Source organism: Pelecanus crispus, chromosome 5 (genome assembly GCF_030463565.1).
Source record: "Pelecanus crispus isolate bPelCri1 chromosome 5, bPelCri1.pri, whole genome shotgun sequence".
Classification (NCBI taxonomy): Eukaryota; Metazoa; Chordata; class Aves; order Pelecaniformes; family Pelecanidae; genus Pelecanus; species Pelecanus crispus.
Genome location: NC_134647.1, coordinates 20,931,577 through 20,957,830, shown reverse-complemented (window position 1 = coordinate 20,957,830; position 26,254 = coordinate 20,931,577). Strand labels below are relative to the sequence as shown.

Sequence of the window (26,254 nt, the reverse complement as noted above, 5' to 3'; positions counted from 1 at the left end):
CCGCCCCGGCCATTTTCCTCAGGCGGGAGGCGGCCACTCGGCCCCGACACCGGCCGCCCGGGGACGCGGCGCAGGAGCCGGCCGGCGAGGGCAGGCGCGCAGGCCGCCGCCGGCCGAGCCGGGACACCCCCCCCCCCCCCAACCCCCGGGGCCCCAGGCGGGGAGGCGCGGGGCGGCCGCGGCGAGCGGGGGCGGCCGCGGCCGGGGGAACCTCCGCCGCCGGCTCCCTGCCCGCCTGCCCCGCGGCCGCGGGCCGCCGCTAGGCCCCGGCCCGCCCCCGCGCCGCGGAGCGCCGCCGCTGCCGCCCGGGGGGAGCCCCGCCGCCGCCGCCGCCGCCGCGGAGGGAGCCCGCTGCCCCCGTCCCGCCGCCCCGGGGAGCGGGAGCGGGGCCGCGGCGCAGCCCCCCGCGGGAAGCGGCGGCCCCGGCGCGCAGGGCCGCGGAGCGCCCCCGCCCCCCGCGCCGCTCCCCCTTTGAAAACTGATCTTTGGCTCTTCGCGTGAAAGTGATTTGAATTTGGCTCGGCGGCGCTCTGCGCAGGCGTCCAGCTGCTGGCATGCTGGCTCCTTGCAAAGCAGCTGTTTTGGGTTTGAAATTCCAACATGGCAGAGGCTGCAGTCAGTCTTCCCTTCAAAAACTTGGAATGATTTCAAATCATAGGCACCTTCACTTAACCCGAGCCCCCATTCATCAGCAAACACATCGGATCGATGCTACTCTAACCTATCGGGTTCTTGTACCAAATCTCCAGGTAAGAGGATCTTTTTTTTTTTTTTTTCTTCCCCCCCCCCTAGTCTTCCTACCATCGTTTTAAATTTTATTTAATCTTAAAGCTTTCCGAGACAGCCGCGTCTTTCTTTTTTTAATCGCCCGCTCGTGCCCTAAATATTTTGCCTAATTCGCAGTCGTTTTCTGATACTGAACGCTCCGGTCTGCTTTCCTAATCGTAGTCTGGAAAGTACAGATATACAATCGCAGTGCATGGTTTTTCCTCCTTGATCATTGCCAACAATAGTAGGCAGATTAAGAGTTCGCGATTGCAAGCTCCCTCCCCACCTCCTCCTCCTCCTAATTGGATTTATTTTTAAGTTGCGTTGAAAATAATAAACTGCAGGTAACGCGGGGCTGGACTTTGAGGCAACTAACTTCTGAGCAAATAAGTGCAAATAAGAATCTCGCAAAACAAAAGTTAGCTTTAAATTGCTGTGTCTTGGCCGGGGGGGCACGCGTATGTCAGAGGAGCTGTTGCAGTAAAATGTAAGCACATCATCTTGGAGGGGGTACAGCGTGGTGGGCGTATTGTTGGCTCGGAAGGGAGAGAAAGATGTATAATTTAATGGTATATACAATCCACTGATCCTATTACTATCCTCCCTGGAGCTCTTGTTAGTTTCAATGGGAGTGAGTGAAATTGACATGGACTTGCATTCCTGGTCATGTGCTTTTTTTTCCCCCCTTTCTTTCTTCTCTTGTGATCTGAGATCCCCTTTTTGTTGATGTTGCTTTCCCACTTAATTATATGCATGTAGGTTAAATGAATACCTGACGAAAGGGCCCACGTTTCAAGGCAGTGACATTTGATAGCTGAGAGGAAAAGTGGCTTTAATGAAAAGCAACCTTTGGAATTCCTGCTTGTGAAAAATCCAATTCAGCTTTTTGTGCTGCCAGCAAGAAATGATCAGTAGCACCAGTGTTTATGGTATGTCCGTTTTGGGATCTACTTCCTTTGCATCTAAATAGCAAAGACCAATTTAAATAGCATGATAATGCGCCGAGGACTCTGCATGCAAATATTTTGTAATAAATACCTAATGTTTAACAGTATATTTTCACTTGTGTATATATGAGCATTTTTTTTTCTCTTGCTATCATTTGTTTATCATTTCTGCTTCGATTATAGCATTAGTTTTGTCCATTGTATTGATCGCAGTTGTAAAACCTAAAGTTGCATGTTACTAGCAGTGCACTATATACACCACTGAACTCCAGTGGTATGTAAATTAGTGAAACTCGGTGACTGGAGAAGGGGAAAATGCGTAGCAAGGAATATATACGCTTATACGTCTACGTACTTGTACATACGTGCCTAAAATTCATCTTTTCCTTTTGCAAACTAATATTTTTTGAGTATTTATTTGAACTCCAGCTGCTTTTCCCTCTCTTACTTTCAGCGTAATCATCTGCTAGAGGTTTTAACTGACGTGGGGTGGGGGAATGTTTTGCATGTAAACAAAACAAAACTACTGTTGTGGCCGAATATTTAATGCTATTTGATAAGTGGTCTTTTATGCTCAGTTTACAAGTGTCTGGTTCCCACTGCTCTGTTCTCAATGTGTGACAGAATGAAATAATCAGGTGCTGAAACTGGCTTCATTTTAACGGTTACTCTCCAGCCCCCCACGCTGCCCCCTCCTCCAAAAAAGTCAGATAAAATGGAGCACGGGGAATTTCAACAGATCTCCTTGTGGTGCAGCAGATGCACCTCTAGGTATGCAAGTAAGGCTAAGGAACTAACAACAGAAGCGACTATTAGTCTGTTTTGTGCAACCAAAAAGGGAGTGCGTTCACTTTTAATTGCGTGTGGTAGCAACAAATAAGGATGGAGAGAGACCCTAGGAGAGAGAGCGCGTGTGCGCGTGTGCGTGTGCGTGCGTGTGTGTGTGTGTGTGTTTGGGATAAGGGGGAGGTCTGGCGTGTGTGGCTGATGATCTCTCGTAATAACATATCTGAATGCAAGAAAGAAATTGAGAGAGCAGTTGCACAATGTACGCTCCTGGTTTGGTGCTGTAGGTGACTATATTGCTAAACGTATCCCGGGTGCTATACGATGGGAAAGATCTGATTGCATTTTGCATTTAGAACTTGTTGACTTTGAAGCGATCAATAAGGCGACTGTTTATTTTAGATGCACATAATTTGCCCTGAGAAATGTTTTAAGGAGGAGAGCGAGCGAGCGAGAGCGGAACATTTTTTTTTCTTTTTTTTTTTTTTTTTTTTTCCTAGAGCTGTTGGAGCGAATGTGATTGCCAGATGGGAGATTTCCCTCTGTGATGTTAAAGCTGTAATATATATTCAGAGCAGATTGGACTGCTGCTTGTGATGAGGAGGATATTACATTTATAAATTTTAAATCGGGAATCGGACAGTATGCTGAGAGCTGAAATTGGATGGTGTGGACGGTTTGGACTGTTAAATGCGATTCCCAGATAATAATAATAATTATAGTAGCAGTAATATATATATGTATTATAAACATGATACTATTAGACAGCTATATATATTCTATGGCACTTAAGCATATATTTCCAAAGATGATTTTTCTTCTCTTCCTCCCCCTTCCCTAAAATGTTAGGGGTTGGAGGTGGTTGGGAGGGGGGGTTAGAAAGCTACTGTTAGGAGAAATCAAACGTAATCAGGTTCCTGTTTGCGGAAAAGTTTCACTACAATTCTTGCTGCGGATGCACCTCTTTCTGAGTTTTTGTTTTGCCCACGTATGTGGCCTGACAGTGCCACAATCCTGAAAGGCTGGAAAGTGGGAACTAGTCACACTCGAGCAGCTCTGCTGTTGCAAATTAAAAGTGTGTTGTGGTCAGGAAATGAAAGCTACAATGTCTCTTTTGAACAAGTCGTTTATCAAGAGAAACATCTATCAAGCAGTGACTTGTCACATTGATCCTCTAAAAGTTAGGTCCGAAGTGGAAGCTGCTTTGATGTTTTTGATCCCAAATTTATAAAATTGAAAAAGCTGGAGAGAGTAGGACCGATTTGCACTTAAAAATGACTCTGCTCTTGGGCGTGACAAAATCACCAAGTATCTGTGATACAGAGCTGGTAAACCAAGGAGGTATCGGATCTTCTGCCTAATTTTTATTTTCATGTTGAAACTTTAGCTTTGCCATACAGGCACCTCTTTTCCTACTTTTAAAGATCCTCTCTGTATGCCTGTGCATTATTTCATTGGGGATGTTTTCTTGCTTGGGAATACATCTGTTGCTTCCAAATTGAACCTTTTCCCGTTGTTTTTGTGGTGGTATTTATAGAGTTCAGCTTGAGAAGGCATTTTCAGGGTTTTTTTTGCTCTCATCTCAGTCTTGTTTCTTCCTCTGTATTTGTAATCTCAGTTTCCACCTCTCCTCCCCACGAAGCAAAGTTTCTTTTACTGCCAAAGTAATGTTTATTGCAAGTAAGGTACATTTAAAGATATCTGTTTGCACAGCTTAAAACACGTTAAGAGTCCTGTTAAATGTGTCTTCCCCTTCTCATCCTCTTTTTGTTTCCATTTTTGACATACGAACCACACTTTCATTCTCAACAGAAGCAATGTATTTCAAATTGAATATAAACTTCAGGTTTCAAGGAAAAAAAAAGACCAAAACAAAGTCTAAACTGATCTTTTATCTCTGCTTATTTTCAACCATTTGAACTGTTTAGCAACTTTTTAGAAAAGTTTTTCATTTTGCATGAAGTTTGTGTTTGGCTTAGCAAGGAATACCTTCGATGAAAGAAGGTTTTGGTGTTTGTTTGTTGTTGGGTTTTTGTTTTCATTTCTTTTTGGCCAAGGTATGAGCAAAATCTTCCTTAAAGCAGGGTGCTTTGCCTTCTTTTCTTCAGTGTCATAAATGAGACTAATACTGCTTATGGATACTTGATAGAGACCCATTTGCAAATAGGCAGCAAACAGCAGCGTGGTGGGAGTTTTGGTGAGTGTTATACTTGCTAATTAATCATGTTTGAAATGAAGGAATCATAGCATGGTAATAAAGGCTCATTGTTGTTTGATGTTTGTAACAGGATGTGACTCCTGCATGAATCTGGTGGGTTTGGGGGTTTTGTTGTTATTTCCCCGGCTTCATCATAAGATACCTTCAGTACTCAGTCAAATTGGTTTTATTTATTGCAACATCTGTGAAGGCACAGGGATGTTTGCTTCTTTTATTCTATCAGTATTTTAGAAATAGGAAGATTGTATTGTGATTGATACCTTCATCGTACAGTCTGTGGGAAAAAAATTGCAGTCTTATGTCATTAGCTGTTCCTTAAGAGTTTTTGTGTTTAAGTAGAGCCAAAAATTCTTCTGTTTTGTTTTTCTTGATCTAAAAAACTACTCCTCTTTTTCTTACAATTGTTAAAATGGCACTTCATGAACTTTTGTCCCTACTTGCTTACACATATGTAGTAAAAACCTAAAAATATATTTCAGAATAGTTTGTTTGTATACTAGTGCTTTAAAAATTAAACTGTATAACACTTGGATGGTGTTTTTGTTTCCTTGGTTTTGGTTTTTAATACGGCTCTCATCAGTTTTGTCATCTTGAGGCTTTATTGTTCACCTTTCAATTAATAACTACTACATACAGTGGAGAGAGATGTGATAATCTCTTTCAGACTGCAAAGCTGTAGGTTCAAAATTTAATTAATTAATTAAGGGTATTTTATGTTGCATGAACAAGGTTTGAAATCTGCTTTTGTTTAGATGGTCTCCTCCTTTTTCCTCTAGGAATTATATTTTAAAAATTATTCTGTACGGTTCCTGTCAATACATTTTTTCAATGAATGCATACAGGAAGCATTGAATATAATGACTGATCTTCCTGTAGTCTTAATCATCAATTAATAGGCTTATCTGCTTGTTAGGAGTGGGTTTAATGGTAGAGAATCAGCATGAGATCTGTGTATATGAAACATTTGTATGTTGTTTATAACAGACTGAGTTTTGATCTAGCATTCCCAGATCTAATAATAGAAATATTTGGCTCTTTGCCCTCAATCAATATATCCCTTAAGAGAACAAACTTCACATAATACTTTCATAGAGTGCCAGATGTATTGATACCGAGTTGATAAATTTAATTACTGGGGTTTTACATTGATTCATTGATCTTATGATTGGAGGAAATTGTTCTGCAGACATTTCTGAAGTATTGAGGGATATTGTATGTCAATAAAGCTTGATTAATTGATCAATCAGCACTTTTTTCTCCTCCTGAGTCATTGATAAGAAAAGGCATAAAAATAACTATAAAAAGAATTTGGGATAAACTAATTAGAAATTCTCATGTGTTATTAACAGAGTAGATGAGAAGCAAAGCACTATGCATCTGGAAAAAAAATCAACTTTGAAGTGGAATTGTGTGTATTGGGCCCAATCCTTAGCTGGTATAAAATAGTTTAGCTTTAAAGAGCTACAGTATTTTACAGCTTCCAGAATCTGGCCCACTGTGGCTTTTTTTTTTTTTTTTTTTGGTGGGTTTTTCTTTTTTTCTTTTTTTTGAGTGCCATTCTTTGGCTTATTGGAAGCTGTTTTAAATCAGATATTATGGCTACCAAAATATATGGAATTTTAGATAAGCATCTGATCCAAAATGAACAGTATAGCTATAAAAGTAATTTGAAGAGCTGTAAATTCAGGATTGCGTATCCCTGATATTGTTGCAGAGTATTAAACTCTTGCTGCTAGAGATGCTATCCTCTAAGTGAAAACTTATCTTCCTTATGGGAAAGATCACTTCAGGGAACTCTAGGCTGGGAAAAGGCCTGGAGGGTTTTTTGTTGCTAAAATAATGATAAAATATTTCCAATACATAGAATTAGTTATAGGGATATTTTCCAGGTGAAAAACCTTACTGGAGTACTTGGCTCCGTTTCTGTGAGGCATGTGACCTTTTCACCCTATGTCAACGATATTTTTATAGAGTGTGTGAGAAATGCGAGCATAAAGAAAATTCCTTAAGATCATTCAATTTTCCTTTTTTTTTTAAATAAAAGAAGAAAAAAGAAAAATCTCTGAATCTCAAAACAACGTATACATCTGCCTTAGTGCAACTGTATTGCTTTTAAAGGATGATAGCTAATACAGAAGAACAGAGAAAATCCACTTGCAATATGTTACCATAGGTTCGACAAATACAATCTTATCCTTCAAGGAGCGGAGAGTCCTAGACTGTAATGGAGGTCAAAGGAAATCTAAGGCTTTCAGTCCTTTAATAATTGTACCTGCCACCCCCTGATCAGCATATTAAAACAAATGTGTGTATATGTATTATATTTCTTAGAAGATAATTTGTATTTGCAGCAACCTACTAAATACAAGTGGACTTCACTACTATTGCTTCTAAATACCTGTTGATGTCGGTCTCACTGTGTGACAAGTGAGGGTAAAATGGAAAGAGAAATAGTTGGTCAATCTTGGTTACCAAAGTCTTGAGAAACTCGGGGGGAGATTGGGCTTTGACAGGTCAGTTTGAGAATGCGAAGAATACTAGAAAGTGTAATCTGCAGAAAGCACCACTGATTAAGAGCATTCGGAGACATCTGCAGTGATGAAAATGTGGAGCCTATGCTTCCCTTTTGCTGAGTTATATTGCTACAAGGTATTGGCACACACAGTATGGTAATAACAATATTGTATGTCTGTTCCTATAGTGCTAGTAACGGTACCTGTCAAACATATCATAATACTGAACTATCTGTTTAATCATATAAGCAACACTCCTAACTACAATGGCTATTGTATTTGTACAATAGGAAGAACAGCCACGCGTTGTTATATTTAAATAACAGAATAAAACTTTGTTCTTTAAACTGTTTTTCTGCATATGGAAAAAAGTTTCATCTGTCTCAGCTGTAATTAAAAATAATGCAACTACAGGTGACTGTCATGTCACTGGTTGATCTTTTTTTTTATTTTTTTTTTTTATAATAGTGTATTAAGTGTGTAGTCTGATGTGCCATGAAAAACTGAAATAGCAATTACCAGTCACATTATTTAACTGTTACTGAGAAATGTTTTTCTCAGTTCTTTTGAAGTATAGTGCAGCTACCGCTAGTATGTTGTTAGTTAAATTTCAAATATCCTGAAAGTGATGTGGAGAAAAATGCTGAGATTATTTTGATGTGATAGCAAACTTTGGTGATGCAAGTCCATTTTTGGTTCCTTGAAATCACGTATTGCTTGGACTTCTTGTTATCTGCTTTTAACCCTTTTGTATTCTACTTTTAATGTGTCATGTACTCTTTGTTAAAGCATACGGTTCATTTTCTGTATATGAATTGCTCAATGCATGAAGATGTATGCCACAACTTATTTTGTGTGATGTTTTTGAATGTGTGCATGTATCAAGCTGGTTATAGATTGGTGATGATAAATTGGTTTCAGTAATCTGTATCTTATTTGCATTAATACTCTAGCAGTAAGAGCATACTGTGGTCAAACTTCATGATCTAAGATAGCTGTCTCACATCTAATTAAGCAGGGTCTGAATGAATGATTCTCTGGTATGGATCATAATTAAACTTTTTGTTTCTTGTCTTCAGTGTGATAAAATACTTAAGGGACACATTAATGCATGTTTGTGTAACTCCTGCTAATCTGAATGGAATTTGAAAATGAATGTTGAGAGGAGATGGGAGAAGGGGCTGGACCTGGTGGGTTACAAGGGTTTGTGGCAGGAATGTGGCTACATGCTCTCATTCAAGGTTTTTTGGGGGGTTGTTTTTTGTTTGGTTTGTTTTTTTTTTTTACCTGATTTAGAACAACTGCTGTTTGCCTTTTAATATGTTGGAAATAACATCCCTATTTTCCTCTGAGAGGTTTTTCCCCTTCTGTTTCCTCCGTTCTAGCATACAAGCAAGTCATTAATAAAAAAACATTTATACAGTGAGCTTGAATTATCACTTAATAAAACTATGAGAACTGTACTGCTGCAAAGATATTCCTAGACAGTACAACAGATGTTATCATGTGTACGTTTCTTCTGGAGACATGGTGAGGGGAAGAGCCAACAATTACTTTATATTACTAAGTGACAGCAGAGGGTGGATGGGCATGATTAAGTTATATGCAGAAATTATTAATCCCCTGGCAATAGTATCAATATTGACATTTAAAATATTAGGAACTGATAGCCCTGCTATACAAGCTTCTCTGATAGCTGTGCTTTTAGATTAAAAGTAGCTATTTATATACCTCACGGCTCAGTGTGGTCATGTTGAAAGTATGAACTTACTCATCACAGATTCTGAGAAAGTGCGGGTTAACGTTCTCTGTCTTCTTTAGACCTCTCTGATTACTTCAGCCTCCTGTGTTGACACAGAGAAAGAAACAGCTAGATTCTATGCTGGAAGAATAAGGTTCGCAAGCGCTGACTGATAGAAGGTATCCCATTGTGATACCTAAACCAAATTTTAAAAAATCAAGCATCCTTTTCAAGTAAAACTTGAGAAACATAGAAAGGAACAGCAAAGATGTATCTGAACACACTTGAAGGTGCACCATTTACTTTCAAAAGAGATCTTTCCCATCACTTGTGGATAGCTCCACCATGAAGAGCGATATCAAAAGATCTCAGAAAAGTAACTATTCTTTTATGTCTTTGGGAACTCAGATGCTTACAAGATTGTTTCTGAGAAGGAAAAGAATTGATCCTATTTTCAGTACCTTGTTGTTGGCATTTGCGAACCACATCGCTATATACTGTATTGTAGAAATACACTCTTGGTATATGAACACAGTTCTGTTTCTTCTTGCAGCTCTAAAATAGTGCAATGTTGCTGTATGCAAACTCATTTTGGACAATATGTTTTTATGAATTCTTTCCTGCACTCTATAAAATTGTTTTATTTAAAATACATACGGAGTTTGCTGAAGATCTTTAAACTTAATTGATAGGTCATCTGTGTGATTAAAATGGAGAAATTCAAATTTAAAATAGCGTGTATTGTTTTTTATGAAAGTAATATAGGCTTGAAGTCACCTGTGATGATTTGTGAACTGGATATCCCCCATTCTGTCAGGAAATTGCTGGGTTTAAACTAGCAAGATTCAGTTATTTTTAATATGGAAGGAGACTGTAAATTTGCTAAATCTTCAGCTAAGCATACACTTAATTTACAAAATTAAGTGGGTTTGTGTTTACTGGTGTTAGATCTGCAGCTTTATATTAACTACATATCTATGCTGGTGCTGTACTGAACACACTATAAATAGGCAGATACTCTATTTTAAAAATAGTAATTTTTTCATGTCTTTATAGAATTTCTGATAATTCTTTATTTCTTACTCTTTGCCTTTGACAAAAAATGAAATAAATATATTTTGGAAACTGTTCATGCAGCAATGAACCTTTTTTAAACATTGATTTTCGCTTTGTGTTTTGACTTTCTTTCACTTCATTTCATACTACTGTCCTGTGTAGGAATTCTTCATGCTACAACACTGGTGTATTTTTTCCACTTTCTGTTTAAAAACTTTAGTGGTAACATTAATTTAGCTGATACCATGGTAGTCCTATTGAGAAATTTAATCTATTATTCAGATTAATGTTAGTGTTGGTAGAGAGCTGAAGCTGAAAGTGAGTAAATCCTATGTGCAAGGGGTATGAAGCACTTGTTATTTGGCCCCTAACATTTGTCAGTGCAACAGTCATATCAAAGGCACACCTTAATATGCAGAGAACATCTTTGTTGAGAGACAGTTTAAATTTGAGAAGCCATTGTTCTCAGATTTTTTATTTTTTAAAGTTAGCTGTAGATAAAATATATCTCATCGTGCGCTTATAGAGGCTGTGAGTAACCAGTGCCTTAATGAATGACGTTTTTAATGTTTTCACTAGTTAGAAATGTTGAAAGAGTTATAATGTGTTATTTCCTCCATCACTGAGCGGATTATCCATATGGTACAGAATAACAGACAAACAGACACCAGTATTCATTTGGAGTAATCATTTTCACCGCCGATTAAGGAAAGATGTTTTGTTATTGAGTAATTAGCAAACACACTTCTTCACCGCCTCCCCCCCCCCCCCCCCCCCAAGATGTCAGCTGTTTAGAGATAGTAAAAGTCGTTGCTTTCATTCATGACAGGCAAGTCCTTTTTAGCTAAAGTTACTGTTCCTTTCCGTTTCAGAGCTGCTACAACAGCTGCAGTTTGAGCTTGAAGGCTCTGAGTGGCTGAGATAACATCACGAATAGTATTGCATCTCAACAAGTGCAATTCAGGTTTCCACTTTTGGGTGCTCAGTTATCAGAGGCGCTGAGTCCCTGCAGTTTGCATTGATTTTGGATATGCAGGTGCGCAACAAATCTTAGAAGCCAGGTGATGGGCGTTACAAGAAATTTCCCCAGAAAATGGTAGGCATTAGCTTTATTTGTACTTCTTAAACGCTACAATCTCCCTCTTGAGGTATTAATGCTGTATTATAGAGTAAGTAGGGCTTTTGCTTTTTTCCTGGTGGTTGCAAGAACACATTTTAAATTCATCAGGACAAAAATACGTGTGTTACGTAAAGGTATAACGAATGACTCATTTGTGATTTTGGATGGAGGAAAATTTAAACTTGGTTTGTTACTGTGTAAATGTTCCAAGGAGCAAAATGCAGAGTAGATGATGCTGTTCTAATTGCAAAATCTCCCTTAGTTACCTTCTCCCTCCTCCTGATCCCCTTCTCCCTTCCCCCTCCCCCCCCATGGCTTTTTTGAACAATTATGGGCATTGTGCTCCTTAATGGTGCATAGTTACTGTAAAGATAGATGTCCTCAAATAATGAGTTTCTAATAATAATCAGAGGGAGTTAGATTAAACTGGTTTTGTATAGAAATCTTAGAGCGTGAAAAAGTACACCTAAAATCCTGAGATATATTTACAGGAGCTAAGCCTATTTACAGAGGACTAACCCAATTTTGTATCTGTGCATGTGTGTGGGGAGGGGGGAGTAGAGGCGTATGTTTGTATGTGCATCCGTTTTTCTCCACCTGCTTTAAAGACTTCAGAAGGACATTATTTTTTTTAGTACAGATTTCTATTTTGCTTTCTGATAACAGAATATGTTTTAAAATCACAACGTGCTAATTAGCTTCTGTGTTTACACTGGAAAGCTTGCATCCTTTCAAATGACTTCTAGCGGTGCTCCTCTTTCTCTCTGTTGCTCCCCCCGCCCCGTCTTTTTCTTTTTTTCTCTTCCCTCTGAGAGACTTATTACATTAGATTTGTTGCTTTCTTCCTTGTTCAAAAGTTCTGAAGGGAAGTAAATGAAAGTGCTAAGTACAGTAACAGATAATTGTTACTTTAAAGAGTTGTCACTATATTGGCTAGGAAAAATATTTTTCTTAACAGGTACTGGATCAGTAAGGCCATACCATATACAGAGCAAAATAGTTTAACTTATGGTTTAGAAATACATATGCCATTTAAATGGAAACAAACCCCCAAATCTCCCACATACCTTTTGGGGTTTGGCGAACAAAAGCTCGCTTGTACGCTCCAAATTCCCCTGGGCCTCAATTTGCAATACCATTATTTAAGCCTGGCTGATATAAACCCATTGCAGAGAAATAGAAGCTCTCCTTCCTGGCTTTTCAAAGCCGTTCTGTGCCCCCCTCTCTCTGCCTGCCTGCGTCCCCCAGCCCCCCCGCCGTATTCCCAGCCTCTCAGTCTTACCCTGCCCCTGTGAAACTCTTTTGTATGTGAAATATAGTAAATGCAGAAATACTACGCTTCTAAAACACAGCAAAGTGCCATTCTGCATGGTCTTACTGACATCTCTACCAACACACATGTAATTCTATCGTCTGACTAAGATCAAGGCTATAATCACTTTAATATCTGTTGTGTCCTCTACCAGGTGACCTGCAGTCTTTCACTGTAAAGATAAGAGACTCTGATATAAGAAGTTATTTCTTCTCTAAGTCTGATCTTATAGGAAATACTAACCATAAACTGGGAAGAAACTTGTGCCCACTTCATAGGCTCCTGGGGTGCCAGCCTTTCTGGCTATCTGCTCATGGGTACAGTACTGGCATTGTCGGATGCTCAGCTGGAAGCTGTTCTGGAGCAGAACGGGGTTTTGGGTGTAATCCCAGCAGCTAACAGTAAATATGGGAATCACTGTAGCTTGACGCAGCACTGAGTACTACAACTGTATTTATTTTGCTGCTAATAAAATGGCAGTCTAGTTTGTCATTAAGAAGCCTGTCTTTTTGAAAGCGCAATTGAGGTGCAGTTCTGAGCTTTTGTGTTAGTACCTGTTAGTGGGAAGAGCTAAGAAATAGATGAGCTGAATTCCTGAATGTGGGTGGAAGGCTGGTGAGTAATACATGCCTTGGCATGGCATCTGCCAGAAGCAGGTTGGTTTGGTTTTTTGGTTTGGTTTTGTTTTTTTTTTTTTTTTTCCCTGGCTCTAGTTTTGGAAGGTGTAAGGTATTCTGATAAGCAGAGAGGAAAAAAACAAAAGGGAAAAATACTTCCAAGCAAATCATTATAGCATATCTCAATGACTGTGCTCCACACTTAGATTTAATTAGAAGACAACTGTGCTGGAAAACTGGTCATTTTAGTCCTAGTTAACGACTGGTTCTCTCCTACCCCCAATCAGAACCGATTATATGCTGTGTTGTATAATGTAATTTCTACAAGAACATTAAGTATGAATAGGCACGATAGTATTGTGTAGTTGCAATAACGAGGTTTTCATTAATGATGTTAATTTATCATTTAACTATCCTTTTAGAGGTGAAAATAACTATTTTCTTGTGGTGTTTCCTTTCACTGTATATACTAACCAGTATCAAATTAGGGTATTTTGTAAATATTTTAAGCAAGACTGTGACTGGATAGCTATTAATGTCTTCATTATGTGGTAAAAAGGCACAGAAAGAAGTGAAGCCTTGCATATCCGTGTTTCTTATAGGATAACTACTTTCAGGAGGGACTTCTTTTATGTTTTAATATAATTTCCTAGTGTACAATTTCTAAAGTGTCATGGGTAGTTCAATGCTGGATTTCAGGCAAGCAAGTTTGTTTCCTAGTTAGCTGTAATAAGACTTACTGGCTGTCAGGAGTAAGATAATAAGGATAAAAATCATGTATGGTTTAAGAAAAAAAATCTATCCATTTGCATTTGTGCACCAAATTCCACTTGGTGATATGCTTGTTGGGCTGAGCTATTAAGTGCTCTGTGGGCTGTATTTCAACTACTGTATGATTGACTAGATATATTGGAGCTTTTTACCTACTGCCAATGCAAAATTTGTCCCTGGTTTTACCCTGAGATGCTTTTGCCTTTAAAAAGATCCACATTTTATGACTACACAGGTGGGTGGTAAGAAAATTTATTGTTGTTATTTGTAGGGTGTGGCTCCATGTTATAGTAAGAGTAACCTGAATCTGAACTGATGCTGAATAGATTTTTTTTTTTTTTTTTATTTTGATTCCAAAGCCCAACCGTGGGAATTGATATATCATCTTAAAATTTCAAATCTACATTTTATGCACTGTGCCAAAGCACCCATGAGCTCATTAAGCAAAGACTTTTTCAATTATATCTTGTGCTTATGCATGTATTTATACTTGACAGGAATCCTTTAGAGGTTTTGTTTGCTGTATTAATACTTACAGTGTCTTGGAGTACATAAAATCTGCTTAATAAAATAAAAAAGAGTAAGCACTGCTTACAGATCTAGTTTTGGTAGCTTCCTCTGTGTTTTAGTAGCTGCTGAGAAGTTCCTTGGCCAGACATCCAGCCTCTAGAGGGCACGCCAATAACCTCCTCTGCCAGACCCGGACCCGCACAGCCAGCTGCAGAAAGTTTTAACGCTGGCGCCTACAGAGCGCATCCCCTTTGTGTTCCTCATAAAATCTCGGTGTGTATTCCTCGTTATTCCCGGAGTTTTGCTACAAGAAGTTGTATGCTTTCCTTTCCTTTTCTTTTTTTTTTTAATCTGGGGGAAGGCTTTTGTATTTGTTATGCTATTTGCTTTTTTTTTTTTTTCTCCCCCTCCAGTGGTGATCTTTATGAAAGTAAAGGCTCAAATCCACTATGCTCAATCGTGTGGCTCACTTACAGTTATTCCTTCACCTGCTAGAAATCTTTCTTTAGGTGTACACTGCTCTTTACTGTAGTAAAGACTGCAGAAGCTAGTGCACAGTATTTGAGGCTTGCAAAATTAGGTACTAAAATTTATTATGTACTAAAATCTAGATAATAAATAATTCAGGTAGGATTAAACCCAGTTAACCCTACTCCAGTTGTCTAGGTTCAATTGCTCGACCCTTTTCTCTCATGAAATGCCATATTACAGTTTTTTGTTCTCCTATGGACTATTGTTACTAACGTTGATATTTATGTGAAGTCATACTTGTTCTCCAGTTCAAATGTTTGACCACAGTTCTCTACTCCAATACATCACCATTAGAAATCAGAGAGTTTCCAATAATTCAAATGAATCTGATAGTCTGCTTCAAATTTCCCTTAGATCTACTGAAGTAGAACAAAAGAGCAAGTATTCTTGGATTGGGTACCATAAAGTAAGACATGCCCCAATCCATAGCTTAATTTTGGTCTAAGAATGTGAGTATGTTTAGGGAGAAATATATATTTAAGAAAATGTTGTTGCACAAAGTGTCATTAACCAAGCATACAACCTTTCCTAAAAGTGTGATGCTTTAACCTGGGCACTTTCTGCTTGAGCATTTTTAAATATTATTTTGCCAGTTTGAGTTGAAACGTGGTTGAAGCATGTACACTTTGGAAGGAGGAAAAGTATCTCCTGCTGATGACTTTATGAAGTCCTCTGTGTAGCTGAGCAGATAGGCCTGTTACTCTGGGCAAACTTTGCTATTTAGTTGCATGAATACAGCATTTTATCTACACATTTATTGTTGAGCCATGAAGCTTAACTGCATTGTTGAGTTTCTATATTTCTGTACAACATAAGAAAAAACTGAGAAAGAATCCAGCAAAAGTTAAGGGGATTGTTTGGGTTTGTTTGAGTTTTTTTGTACATCACCTGGCCTATAATCAGGAGATCTATGCTCAATTTCCATTTAGCTTTCCCACTTTTTCCTTAAAAGTAATTTTTTAAAAAAATTAAAAGCGGTTTGTTTTATCAAGTGTCTGGTATCTACTTTACAGGTGATACTGGACCAAATTTTGTTGGGGGAGTTTGACAATAACCTGTGAACAATTTAGAAGATTTATTTAGTACGTTCCTAAGTTGATGTAACCCCATATACAAAGTTTTCTATTGCCTCAAAATGTCAAAGAGTTTTTGTCAGTCTAAGGATAATTACAGTTTGTGGAGATGCAGGGGGAAAAAATTTCCAAGATAGAGCACAATCTGTGAAAGTGCTAGGTTATACTTCTTCCATCTTGATCACCTGTGGCCAACAGATAGTTAACTTACTGGAGAAATAATGGTGACATTGTTCTGTGATTCATCTAATCCACTTTTTCCCAAGGGGGTGAGACAGTCACTAGTGTGTCACTTCAACCTTGGCGTACACCCAGGTTGTTGCAAACTTGTTCCTTCGTTTGGTGTTGCGTGTTGGAGCTGTGCAGTAAACTGCCCAACGTACAGAAACCTCAATAAAAAAGGATGTGTAACACCTGGAGGGCGGCACGGTTAACCCCTTTACAAACCTAATCTCTGCAGGGTTAGGGGTACTCTTAGAATAAGCTTTAGCTGTCATGGAAAAGGGTTGGATATATAGTTAGGGTGTCTGGTCAGTCTTAAATAACCAAGTGTTTTGATGGCAGAGTTGTTTACAGTCAGAGAGTGTCCCCGCTGTTCTGCCTAGGAGAGAATAATCTTTTTTTCCTAACTGCCAGTAGAGGATTGGTATCATCCAAGCATATCCCTTATTGTAGTCCTCCAAACCCCAATATTCCAGGCCTTTCTCTTCCACCTAGTCAACTGGGTGGCTTTTACAGCCTGTCTTGAAAGCCAAAAAATCAGGCTGTGTTGAAGTGAGTGATGGGGAGCAAGTCCTAGAGCCAGAAGCATCCTCGTGAGGGAGGCAGTGCCTGTGGCCCCCCCTGGGTGCTGGTGGGGTGCCCGCTGGAGCGCCTCTGCCCACATCACCCATGGCATCGTGCTGGCGGGCAGAGCTAACTCACTCTCAAATACATCGAAATAACAGGGAGAAGTGAATATGCTGTGAATGCATACTGTGATACAGTCTATAGGATTTTTTTTTTTTTTTTTTAAGTAGTTATATGGGGCAAGTAATTCAAAATTAATTTTGATGGGAAGTATTAAAGCACCGAGCAGTTCAAATGTGAGCTGAATGGATGGTCTCTGATTTTTGTCACTGGAAGGGCACGTGTCATGTATTTGGTCTGAATTTAGAAAGGTGTGAATTGTGTCCTTGTGGTGGAACGTTGTACCTCTTAAACGTAAGAGAGGGGAGAAAAAGGCAAAGCATTTATTTTTTCCTCCTGAACAAATGAAAGCACGAGCAAAGCCATCTTCATTTAAAATTCAGGCTCCAAATTTCTCTTTAAACCATTTTAAATAGAAACAGTAAGTTATAAATCATCTAAGCAATTACCTGAACACAGAAGGAGTGGGGCCCAGCCTGGGTTTCAGACCCAGATGTTTCTGCACTACAATAATGGCCCAGCCCAGATATTTACAGCTTAATTTCTGTTCATGTGCACTTGTCCATAAATGGTTCCTTTTCCATTTCCAGTTCAACAACTGAACCACTTATAGTAGAGAGTGATTTAAACTTGAATGATGGCAAAATGTGAATAGAGACAATTTACCTTTGGAAACTTTAAAGTCCATTTCCAATATTTAAAACGTAAGGTAGCTCTTGAACAGAGAATGATTGATCTGTAAGTGCCCCCTTTTAAATGTCGTATTTTTTTTTTTTTAAATCTATATATATGTATAAAATCTGATTTTATACTTTTTTTTTTTTTCCCCTTAGCTTTGCTGCGGTTCAGAGCAGAGACTTTTTTTTTCTCCTTTTAATGCTATGCCATCTAGCATTACTTGCATTGCAAGCCAGTGTCCCTAACCTCACTCCTCTCCCTATTCCTGTCCTCCTCACTGCTCCTCCCAACCAGCCCCATTGCTTGAAACTAAACAAATAGAAAATAATGATTGGTAACCATCTGCTGTGCTGAAATTCCACGTACAGCAGTTAACTCCATTTTACAAAACAACTTCAATCTAGTGAATTACAGTGCAGTTCTTGGTGGCGGCAGATAGCAACAAGCAGTTTCGAGTTCCTCTAGACAAAGCAGTTCACGTAGGGAGCATTATGCAGAGTCACTTGGTGGTGGTGGGGTGGTGGTGGGGTTACTTTTGCCGTCAGACAGTTCGGTGTAATGCGTTTGAAACTAGAGGGAGTCTAACCGCGGCCTAATTGTTTGATCTGATTGAAAAAAGAGGCCGGTCCATAAAACTGTGCAGACAGGCGATCTTGCAAACGTGCGCCCTTTGGTTTTCTGTTTCTGCAGCTGCAGCGCAATGCGATGAGTAGCGCGTTGGGCTTTCAGTCACTTTCATGTGACTTTTGGAGTGCCCAATGAAAGAAAACCTCAGCCAAAAATTAGATTGCATAGCTGGTCAAAGTGTATTGAAGAACAACAATTATTCATAGAGTTTCTATTGAAGAAACTCTTTTATTGATGCAGAACTGTAACAAGAAGCACTCTAAACAGTGACAAACTGCCAAACAGCAGATATTCAAATAGCAACAGACAACGATGTAATATTAAAATAGGTACCATTATCATCTATGTTTTTAGCTCAGTCTCAGTTATTTGAGCTTAGGTTTTGATCATGTATAAAGAAAGTTGCTTAAAATGGGCAGTATATTGAGTTCAAAGGACCCATACAGTTCATAAATTCTCCGGTGTCTACTGGATTTTTCATCAGGGAGACTTCCAATAAAAATGATCTATTTTAGAAATAATATTGTTTAGTAGGTTGAAATGTGGTGTAATAAAATTAGACCTTCAGTCTTCTAAAGTTACTACTTAGATGGCACCCTTGGGATGGTAAAATGGCTGTATAAGCAGATGAATCAGACAGTTTCACTGATGGATACATTTGTCAGTCTCCGTTACAGATATAATATATTCTTATATCTGTAATCCTGACACTGTTACATCCAAATGAAATCAACATGAGGTTGTCATCTTTAAGCAAATATGTTAAGTGTTGTCTTTTGTGCTTTGGATTTGAAAGAAAGGGGCCCAAGGGAGCCAGCATCATGCAAATGGAACAAATCCCATTTCTTCTGAGCTGTGCTGTTTCCCCCTTCATGGCAGCTGGCTGTGTTATCTTTGTGTGTTTCTCTGAGTGCTGACAATTCTTTCAGTGATCTAAGTTAGGGCACATTAGAAAGTGGAAGCAGCTGTCTGTCGTTATACTGAGAGACGTGTTTGCTCTACTGCAAAGATGAAGGACCATGAATCCTTGACACACTCTCTCCCCCCTCCCCCTTTACTTTCCAACATGATCAACATTCAGACGCACAGATTGTCTGCTTGGACAGTTTTTTGTTCTGACTGACAGCATCTGGCATAGACAAATTTAAAAATACATAGCATGCCATGCTTGGAATTGGAACATCCCTTCTTTATTAATCTTCTCATTTAAACCATTCATTTACATTTCAAGAAAGGTTACAGCTTGATATGGTTGAAACATTTATTTTAAATGAATAACCTCCTAATGAAATACCTTGAATGAGCACCAAACAGTCAGTGTTCATTAAAAATTACACCTGATTAGTATGGCCTTGGAACTGTTGCGAAGACATAAGATTTCCCCATTGTCTCAATCCATAATAAAAAAAAAGAAAAAAAAATGTTTTAGCATGTGTGAGTGCATGGAATTTTTTTCTTTTTTTTTACCACAGAGCTAAATGAGAATGGTGTTTTCACTTGCAACCCCCCATCATTTTCAAGAGTACCATGTTATAAAGCAGTAGCCTTTAAAATGCTATTTGTCTAATTAAATTTGGGGTTGCTGGAACAATACATTTGAAGGAAACACCTAAATAGCATTTTGTTTTGTTTTATTCTGCTAAGGCATTTATGATTTGAGAGACAAGATGCTTTATGATTTGATGTAATTTGAAATCCTGTATATATTTTTTTTTTTCTACTGAGAAATATTCGCATGTTTGCATACACCACTTTACTAGTAAAATAGAACTGAAATGGTGGCCCACCCACTAAAATGTTTATGCACGTGCACATGCACATATGCGCACATACATTCTGTGCACTCTCATCTTCATGATCCAGGTTAGCAAAGCAGACATGCTTGTCTAGCATTTATGTAAAAATAGTATGAAAATTGGCTGTACCAGTCAGAATATGGACTTTGAGTCCAGGAAGGGAGGAAGAAAAACCTTTTCTTGTACTAGGCATTTTAGATGCTTTATATCACTGTGGATTGCAGCTTTAACGACTCGCAGTACAGGAAAAAAAAAAAAAATCTTCCAGAACGGGGGTGGGGGGGTGGGGGGAACACCCAGTATTATAATAAAATAGAGGACTGTTCAAGTGCTTGGCAGTAAATATGTAAAACAAGTATCCTGGCTTATTTGGAGAGGAAAGAGATGCTGTAGCAGACAGGCTCAATTAACAATTGTAAGCAGGAGAGGACTTGTATTCCTTCGGTAAATGTAGGAGAGGTCATTTGCTTTAGGATAAATTCTGACAAATTTCAGATATAGACATAAAGGCTGGAATAAATATGACAAAAGATTTTCAGTTGCACATCAAGCATTTTGTATTTGCAATGGCCATTTACATTTTTTCTCAGTGAATAGATTTCTTTTTTATTAATATTTTCCTGAATAATATATTTTTAAATTAATTGACTGTGAAACAAGCATTTTGGGACAATAGGAATTTTAATACAGACTTGAAATATCATTTATGCTTTTTTAAAAATTCTCTTAGTAATGTCTAATCTATTTTTCTTTTTCTGGAGGAAACACTAAGATAATAAGTTTTCAGCACAGGTTTTACTATGCTAGTTATGTGTAAACATAAAAGTGAAATCAAATTTTGTTTTAAATGAAATCACATTTTTTCCCCTACAAACTCTTCCATTTATGTGATAAACTTCTATTTTGATTTTTTTTTTTTTTAATGACTAGTTATAAAGGCTTGTACAGATATGCATCTGTAAGCAAACTGGGAATAGGTTAGAGAACACAATTCCCTGGTGTAAAAAGCAAGGTTTAGCAGTAATGCTTTTAATCTGGACTTGTAGAGGATTCGGGAGCATCCATAGATCTGCTTCAGTAATTACCATACCCCAAGTGGCACTGGAAGAGACATTTGCCTAAAAACTTGATGTCTTCATTACACTGTTTACATTTTAATTAGAAACATGAAAATTAGTGATTCATACGGACAACTATAGTTTAAGTGGGTTTGCTCACCATCCAATAAATCATGGGGGGGGGGGAAGCGGGGGGCGGGGGGGGAGGAAAAAAACCAGGCAACCCTACAACCTGCATCTGCAAGCAACAAACCCTCCCAAACCTTACAGTTGTAATAAACAGTTTACTAGGAATCATTCATGGGAATAATGTGTTGGTATTAGAAGCTGGTTAAAATGTGGCTTTTATTTTATCAGAGATGAAATTTCCATGTAAATTAGCGAACGTAATTTTAAAGATAAAGCTACTTGGGCACAGTACTACACGTATGCCAATGACGTACGTATAGGGCGTACGTTTGTAGCCTCTGTGTGTGCATATATATAAAATTGTAGCTGTATTAAGGAGAAGAATCCGTGTAGGAATATTTTGGCGGTGTTAAGCACCACGTATGGTTGCAGAGAAGCCAGTTTAGCCTGTTTCAGTATGTCCCCATAAATGCATGTAAACATTTGTATAGCTGCACACAGAGATGTATATATACAGACACACACGTGCATGCACACAGAGACAAGTAAGGATATGTCGATAATTTCCCCCGGAATTTTGCATGTACCTGTCAGCACCAGTGGCCTAAAAACACTCCGTCCAGGAGTGATGGGGAGAAGCAGCGGTGCCTGTCAGTGTCCCTGCCTGAGTCAGCAGCATGTCCAGCGCCTGTGCCGGGCGACAGTCACTCATCCAGCCCTGCTCTCCCGGGGGGCCGCCGGCCTCCTCCGCGCCGAGGAGGGTGACCCCTCTGTCTGGCACGCTCAAGATCCCGAATCGCACCGCATCGGTGTGCGAGTTCAAATCCCTACTCCTAAAGGCAGAGCTGGGATTCCAGCTAATGACTCAGAGATACAGAGGGTCAATGCACTGGTGATCTGGAGTACTGAGCCAGCGCGCCAGCTTAGTTGTACTTTTTTTTTTTTTTTTTTTTTTTTTTCTTCCCTTTCCTCCCTCCATAACTCACTGTCTCACCCTCCGCATTTCCACCCCCATTCCCTTATGATAAAAGCGATGATATGCAAAATTGCGTTTCTTCTTCTAAAAATACTTTAAGGGTCGTATTCCTTCGGATTTCAGTTTGGTCCGCTCAATTTAAAAAAAAAAAATGTTTTGCTTGGGGGGGCGTGGGGGAATTGTTTTCTACACTGTTAACTTTGTGTTACGTTTGTTCCATATAGGCTGTTTTGGGCACTACGCAAATAAATACATAGATAACAAATTTCTTTGAATGGGAGAGTAAGCCTCGGTAGCAGTAAGTAAAAACTTGTTGGTTTAATGCTAATGTCTTTTTCTTTAAGCAAAATTAAGGAAGTTTCCTTCTCCCTTGCTTTTTAATGGATTTCTATTTGTTGGAATCCTTAAGATTTGTAGGATAATCTCCAGAACTCTTCATTCTGTTATTTTCTTTTTATATATATACACATAAATTTACATACATCTTTATAATTCTTCCTGCATACCTCAGATTTCTAGACAGTACACGATATACATCAGAATAAGCATTTTATAAAGATGTTTCACATTTGCCAATAGGAATCGTATTTTTGTTCATTCATCATTCAAGTGGTATTTCTGAGCCAGAGAATAAGTAAACCCAGGTATATCTTGTGGCTATTTTAATGCTTTACGTAAGCATTTCACATGCCGAAAATAGACAATAGTGTCTCTTTTTTGCATTTGTTCTAATGTTAAAATAATGTTTCGGTTTATGTCAAACACTTTCATTTAATCTGAAGATTTGTTTTCCTTTTTCTTACTTTAAGTTTTTATCAAAAGTTATTAGTATTGTCTCTAATTCCTGGTAATTTGGCAGCGCTGCAATGAAGTAACTTGGGCGCACACTTTGTAGTGCGATTGACTCAGTGACAGCACTCTGTCTTCATTTGTTCTGGCTTTTTTTTTTTTTTTTTTTTTTTTTTTTTAAAACCCGTCTTTTCGGGTCTAGGCATGTTATAAATGCGACTAAACAGAACTCTCTACATCTGCAAAGACAGAAACATGCTGCTTGCTTGTACGTACCGCAAAATTCTAATAGTTTTGTGCTATCTGTTAAATTCAGTGCGCTTTTTGCATTGTGGCACGAAACAGTTGTGCTGTGAGGGAAGCTGGCTGCCTGCCAGCCATCGACTATGAAATCCCGGGTACCTGAGAGCTTATCAGTTCTTTTGCTTTGTAAAAGAAAAAGTGATGAAAATGTTGGTAAACTGCCATGAAGGTTTAAGGCTGCTGGAATAAGGAGCCGTGTAATCAGATTGGAAAATGGAGCTTGAGATTCTCTGCATGGGAAGCAGTCGCCTGTGGACCTACCGAGATGCTGTGCAAGTGCCCGAGCTGACCACTTTGTTAGCAAATCAGCTTGTTTGCTGCAGCAGCAGGGTGGAATAGGCTAGTCCTTGTGATGGTATGTAGCACAAGTAATATCTCTTGCTTTGCACAATGTAATCAGCTTGCAATTAGCTCACTCTACATTAACCTTCTTGATATTTTTCCCTTTTGCAAGACTGTGCACTTTAAACAATTAACTATAGAAAGTAATCCTTCAAGCAAATCAAAGCAATCCTTTAATTTTATCACCCTGCTGAAAAAGTATCAGGTGGTCAACTGGTCTTCATCAGCTGCTGGAAATTCTCAGGCTCACTGTAGCGTGGAGAGGTTCTTTAACCCATTCACATTTAGAAAAATGTCAAGATTTTATATTTCTCACATAATATAATGCTGCATCATGAAGCTGCAATTGGAATTGTTTTAATGAAAAGCCTTGGGAGAGCCCTTTCCTATACAGACAGCTTTTACGCTTCTGTTTGTTTAGGCATTTCCATACACTACCTCTCAGAAAGCTTTGATGACACAGCCACTTGTACTCATAATTCCACTGCTTCACCTCCAGTGAACTTGATTCACTAAGGTTGGAGAGAACAAGGCTATCATTGCTGATCTTGTGCGTTGCTTTTTAATCCTCTGAAATAAAAGCCAGATAACGGGAAAATTTGTGTGGTAGGCAAACTTCCTTTTAGGTAGGAGAGTAAAAGTTTTAATGCCATTTGTGAAAATGTGGAAGCTTGAAGTTTAGCTAAGGAAAATAAAACTTAATTCAAATTAAGAGTGCAGAACATGATATGCCGTGCTGCTATTTGAATGGCTTACCCACCCAAAAGTTCCTTTGTCTATTTGATAGTTTTGGGTTTTATTACAGGCTTGAATTTTCCAGAGTCATCCTGTAAAACATGATTATTTATACCCTGGTAATACAGTATAATAGAAATATGCCTGGTATTTCGTGTAAAAGTTTGCTTCGATTTAAATAATTGTTTGTCATGCCTTGCTAATTTCTGAACTTAAATCGCTCAACAGTTACGCTGATATGAATAAGAACAGTGAAATTAGTGACAAAAATGTTTACGAATAATAATGCTGTGCATGAGCCTTATTCATATCACATTAATTATATGAAAATAAATATTTTGGGTGATTTAAGGCTGTAATGAACAAAGCGATCTGAAACTTCTGTCCAGATATTTTGTTTAGAAGACATTGGAAATGGTCAGCAGCTGCTTTGCTGCCCCCCACAAAAAGTCATTTCAGTCATTTCATTGAATTCCAGTAGATCAGAGCAATAAACTGAATTTATAATATGTGATCCGCTTTTACCAATGATATCTGTGAAAGCAGTATTGACTGGCTGTGTTAAAGTAATCTTTTACCTCTCTTTGTAGAATGTGAGCATGTTTTGAAAATAGAAAGCCAGATCCTACTAATCACACTACATTTATCATATATTAATGTTGGCGTTGGCTTAGTTTTAATATGTATAAAAATTCTGGAATTTATGTGCACATCTGTTTTCTGTGTGCCCCAATTTAAAAAAAATGCAAAAAAATAAATAAAAAAATAACCTGCATACATCTTATGCTGCGAAGATCTACTTTATATTCTTTTAGAGGACAAACTCCATTAGATATGCACTTACTGTACATTGGATTGTAAATCTTACAATTTAATGGTAATTCAGTGAGCAGTTATTGCTTCTGTGGCCTTTTTTCTTTCTTTTTTGTCCCATCTCACTTGTGAAATAGGGTTACCCTTTACAAGTGTCACATCCATAGATTCATCTTTTGTACTCTATAGTTGTTCCTAGTGCATCATTCTAAGTGAAAAGAAAAATAGGAAGCCAAAGCTACAGGAGGAGCATTGGGGGGAGGGGGTCTATACATAGAAATACAGCATATAGCAGCAGAAAGACCAAGGCAGTTTAGCATCAATCTAACAGATTAAAATTTTGCTGTAAAGGTACATTTTCTTTAACCTCATTCTCATTCGTTTTTCCATACCACTGTAGCTGGCATTTGAATTCCCAGCAAGCAGAAATGGTGTCTTAATGATACGAGCCTTTTTGCCTTGCTTACACTGTTAATACTCTTATCCCTTTTCTGATATGAAATACTTTTTGTAGAAACAATATACACATTTGTAAAGAAATTATAAAAGGATTCTCCTTTTGAAGATAATGAGTTCTCTTCAGGAACTGCAGGTTACGTGGAACACAAATGAGCTCTAAGTGGAGGGATTTAAAGTCCTGCTACAGCATTTAATTTCTTGAGGAAAGGAGTTCAGTTCAAGGTTAGCCTGTTATTGTGGCACTGGCAACTACTTCTCTCATTCCTGTTCTTCTGCCAGCAGTACCGCACAAAAGGCAGTCATTTTTATTTAATACGTAGGGAGGTATTAATCACTGCAGTGTTTTCTCGCAAAAAATTTGTCTTATCAAATTCATTGTTTCACCACTCATGACAATAATAGGTGTTTAATTACTCAATAAGAGCAGTTTATAGATTCCATTTTTCCTGTTTGCTGGACAAATGGTATTGATTTTGTACTTTGATGCAACATGAAACTGTATTAAACACAATTAGAATTCTAAGGCTGGCAATGTGTATCAGTTATGGTAACTGAGCTCCTTGCTAAAGCAACTGCATCTTCTAAATTTTCACTACATTTAAATTCCCAGGAGAAAAAAAGATCTTTAAGGACACTCCTTTTATTACATGAGTTCTTGGTGTGTTTTTTCTTGTTTT

General features: G+C 38.5%; 1 protein-coding gene across 1 annotated transcript in view; it reads left to right on the top strand.

Annotated features, from left to right (window-relative positions):
* The first annotated feature begins 554 nt into the window (after positions 1 to 554).
* FIGN (fidgetin, microtubule severing factor) overlaps positions 555 to 26,254 on the top strand; it is a 97,435-nt gene continuing 71,735 nt past the window's right edge. Inside the window, exon 1 of the mRNA XM_075711257.1 lies at positions 555 to 749. Coding sequence (XP_075567372.1) covers positions 555 to 749 — 195 coding nt within the window. The remainder of the gene's footprint in view (positions 750 to 26,254) is intronic.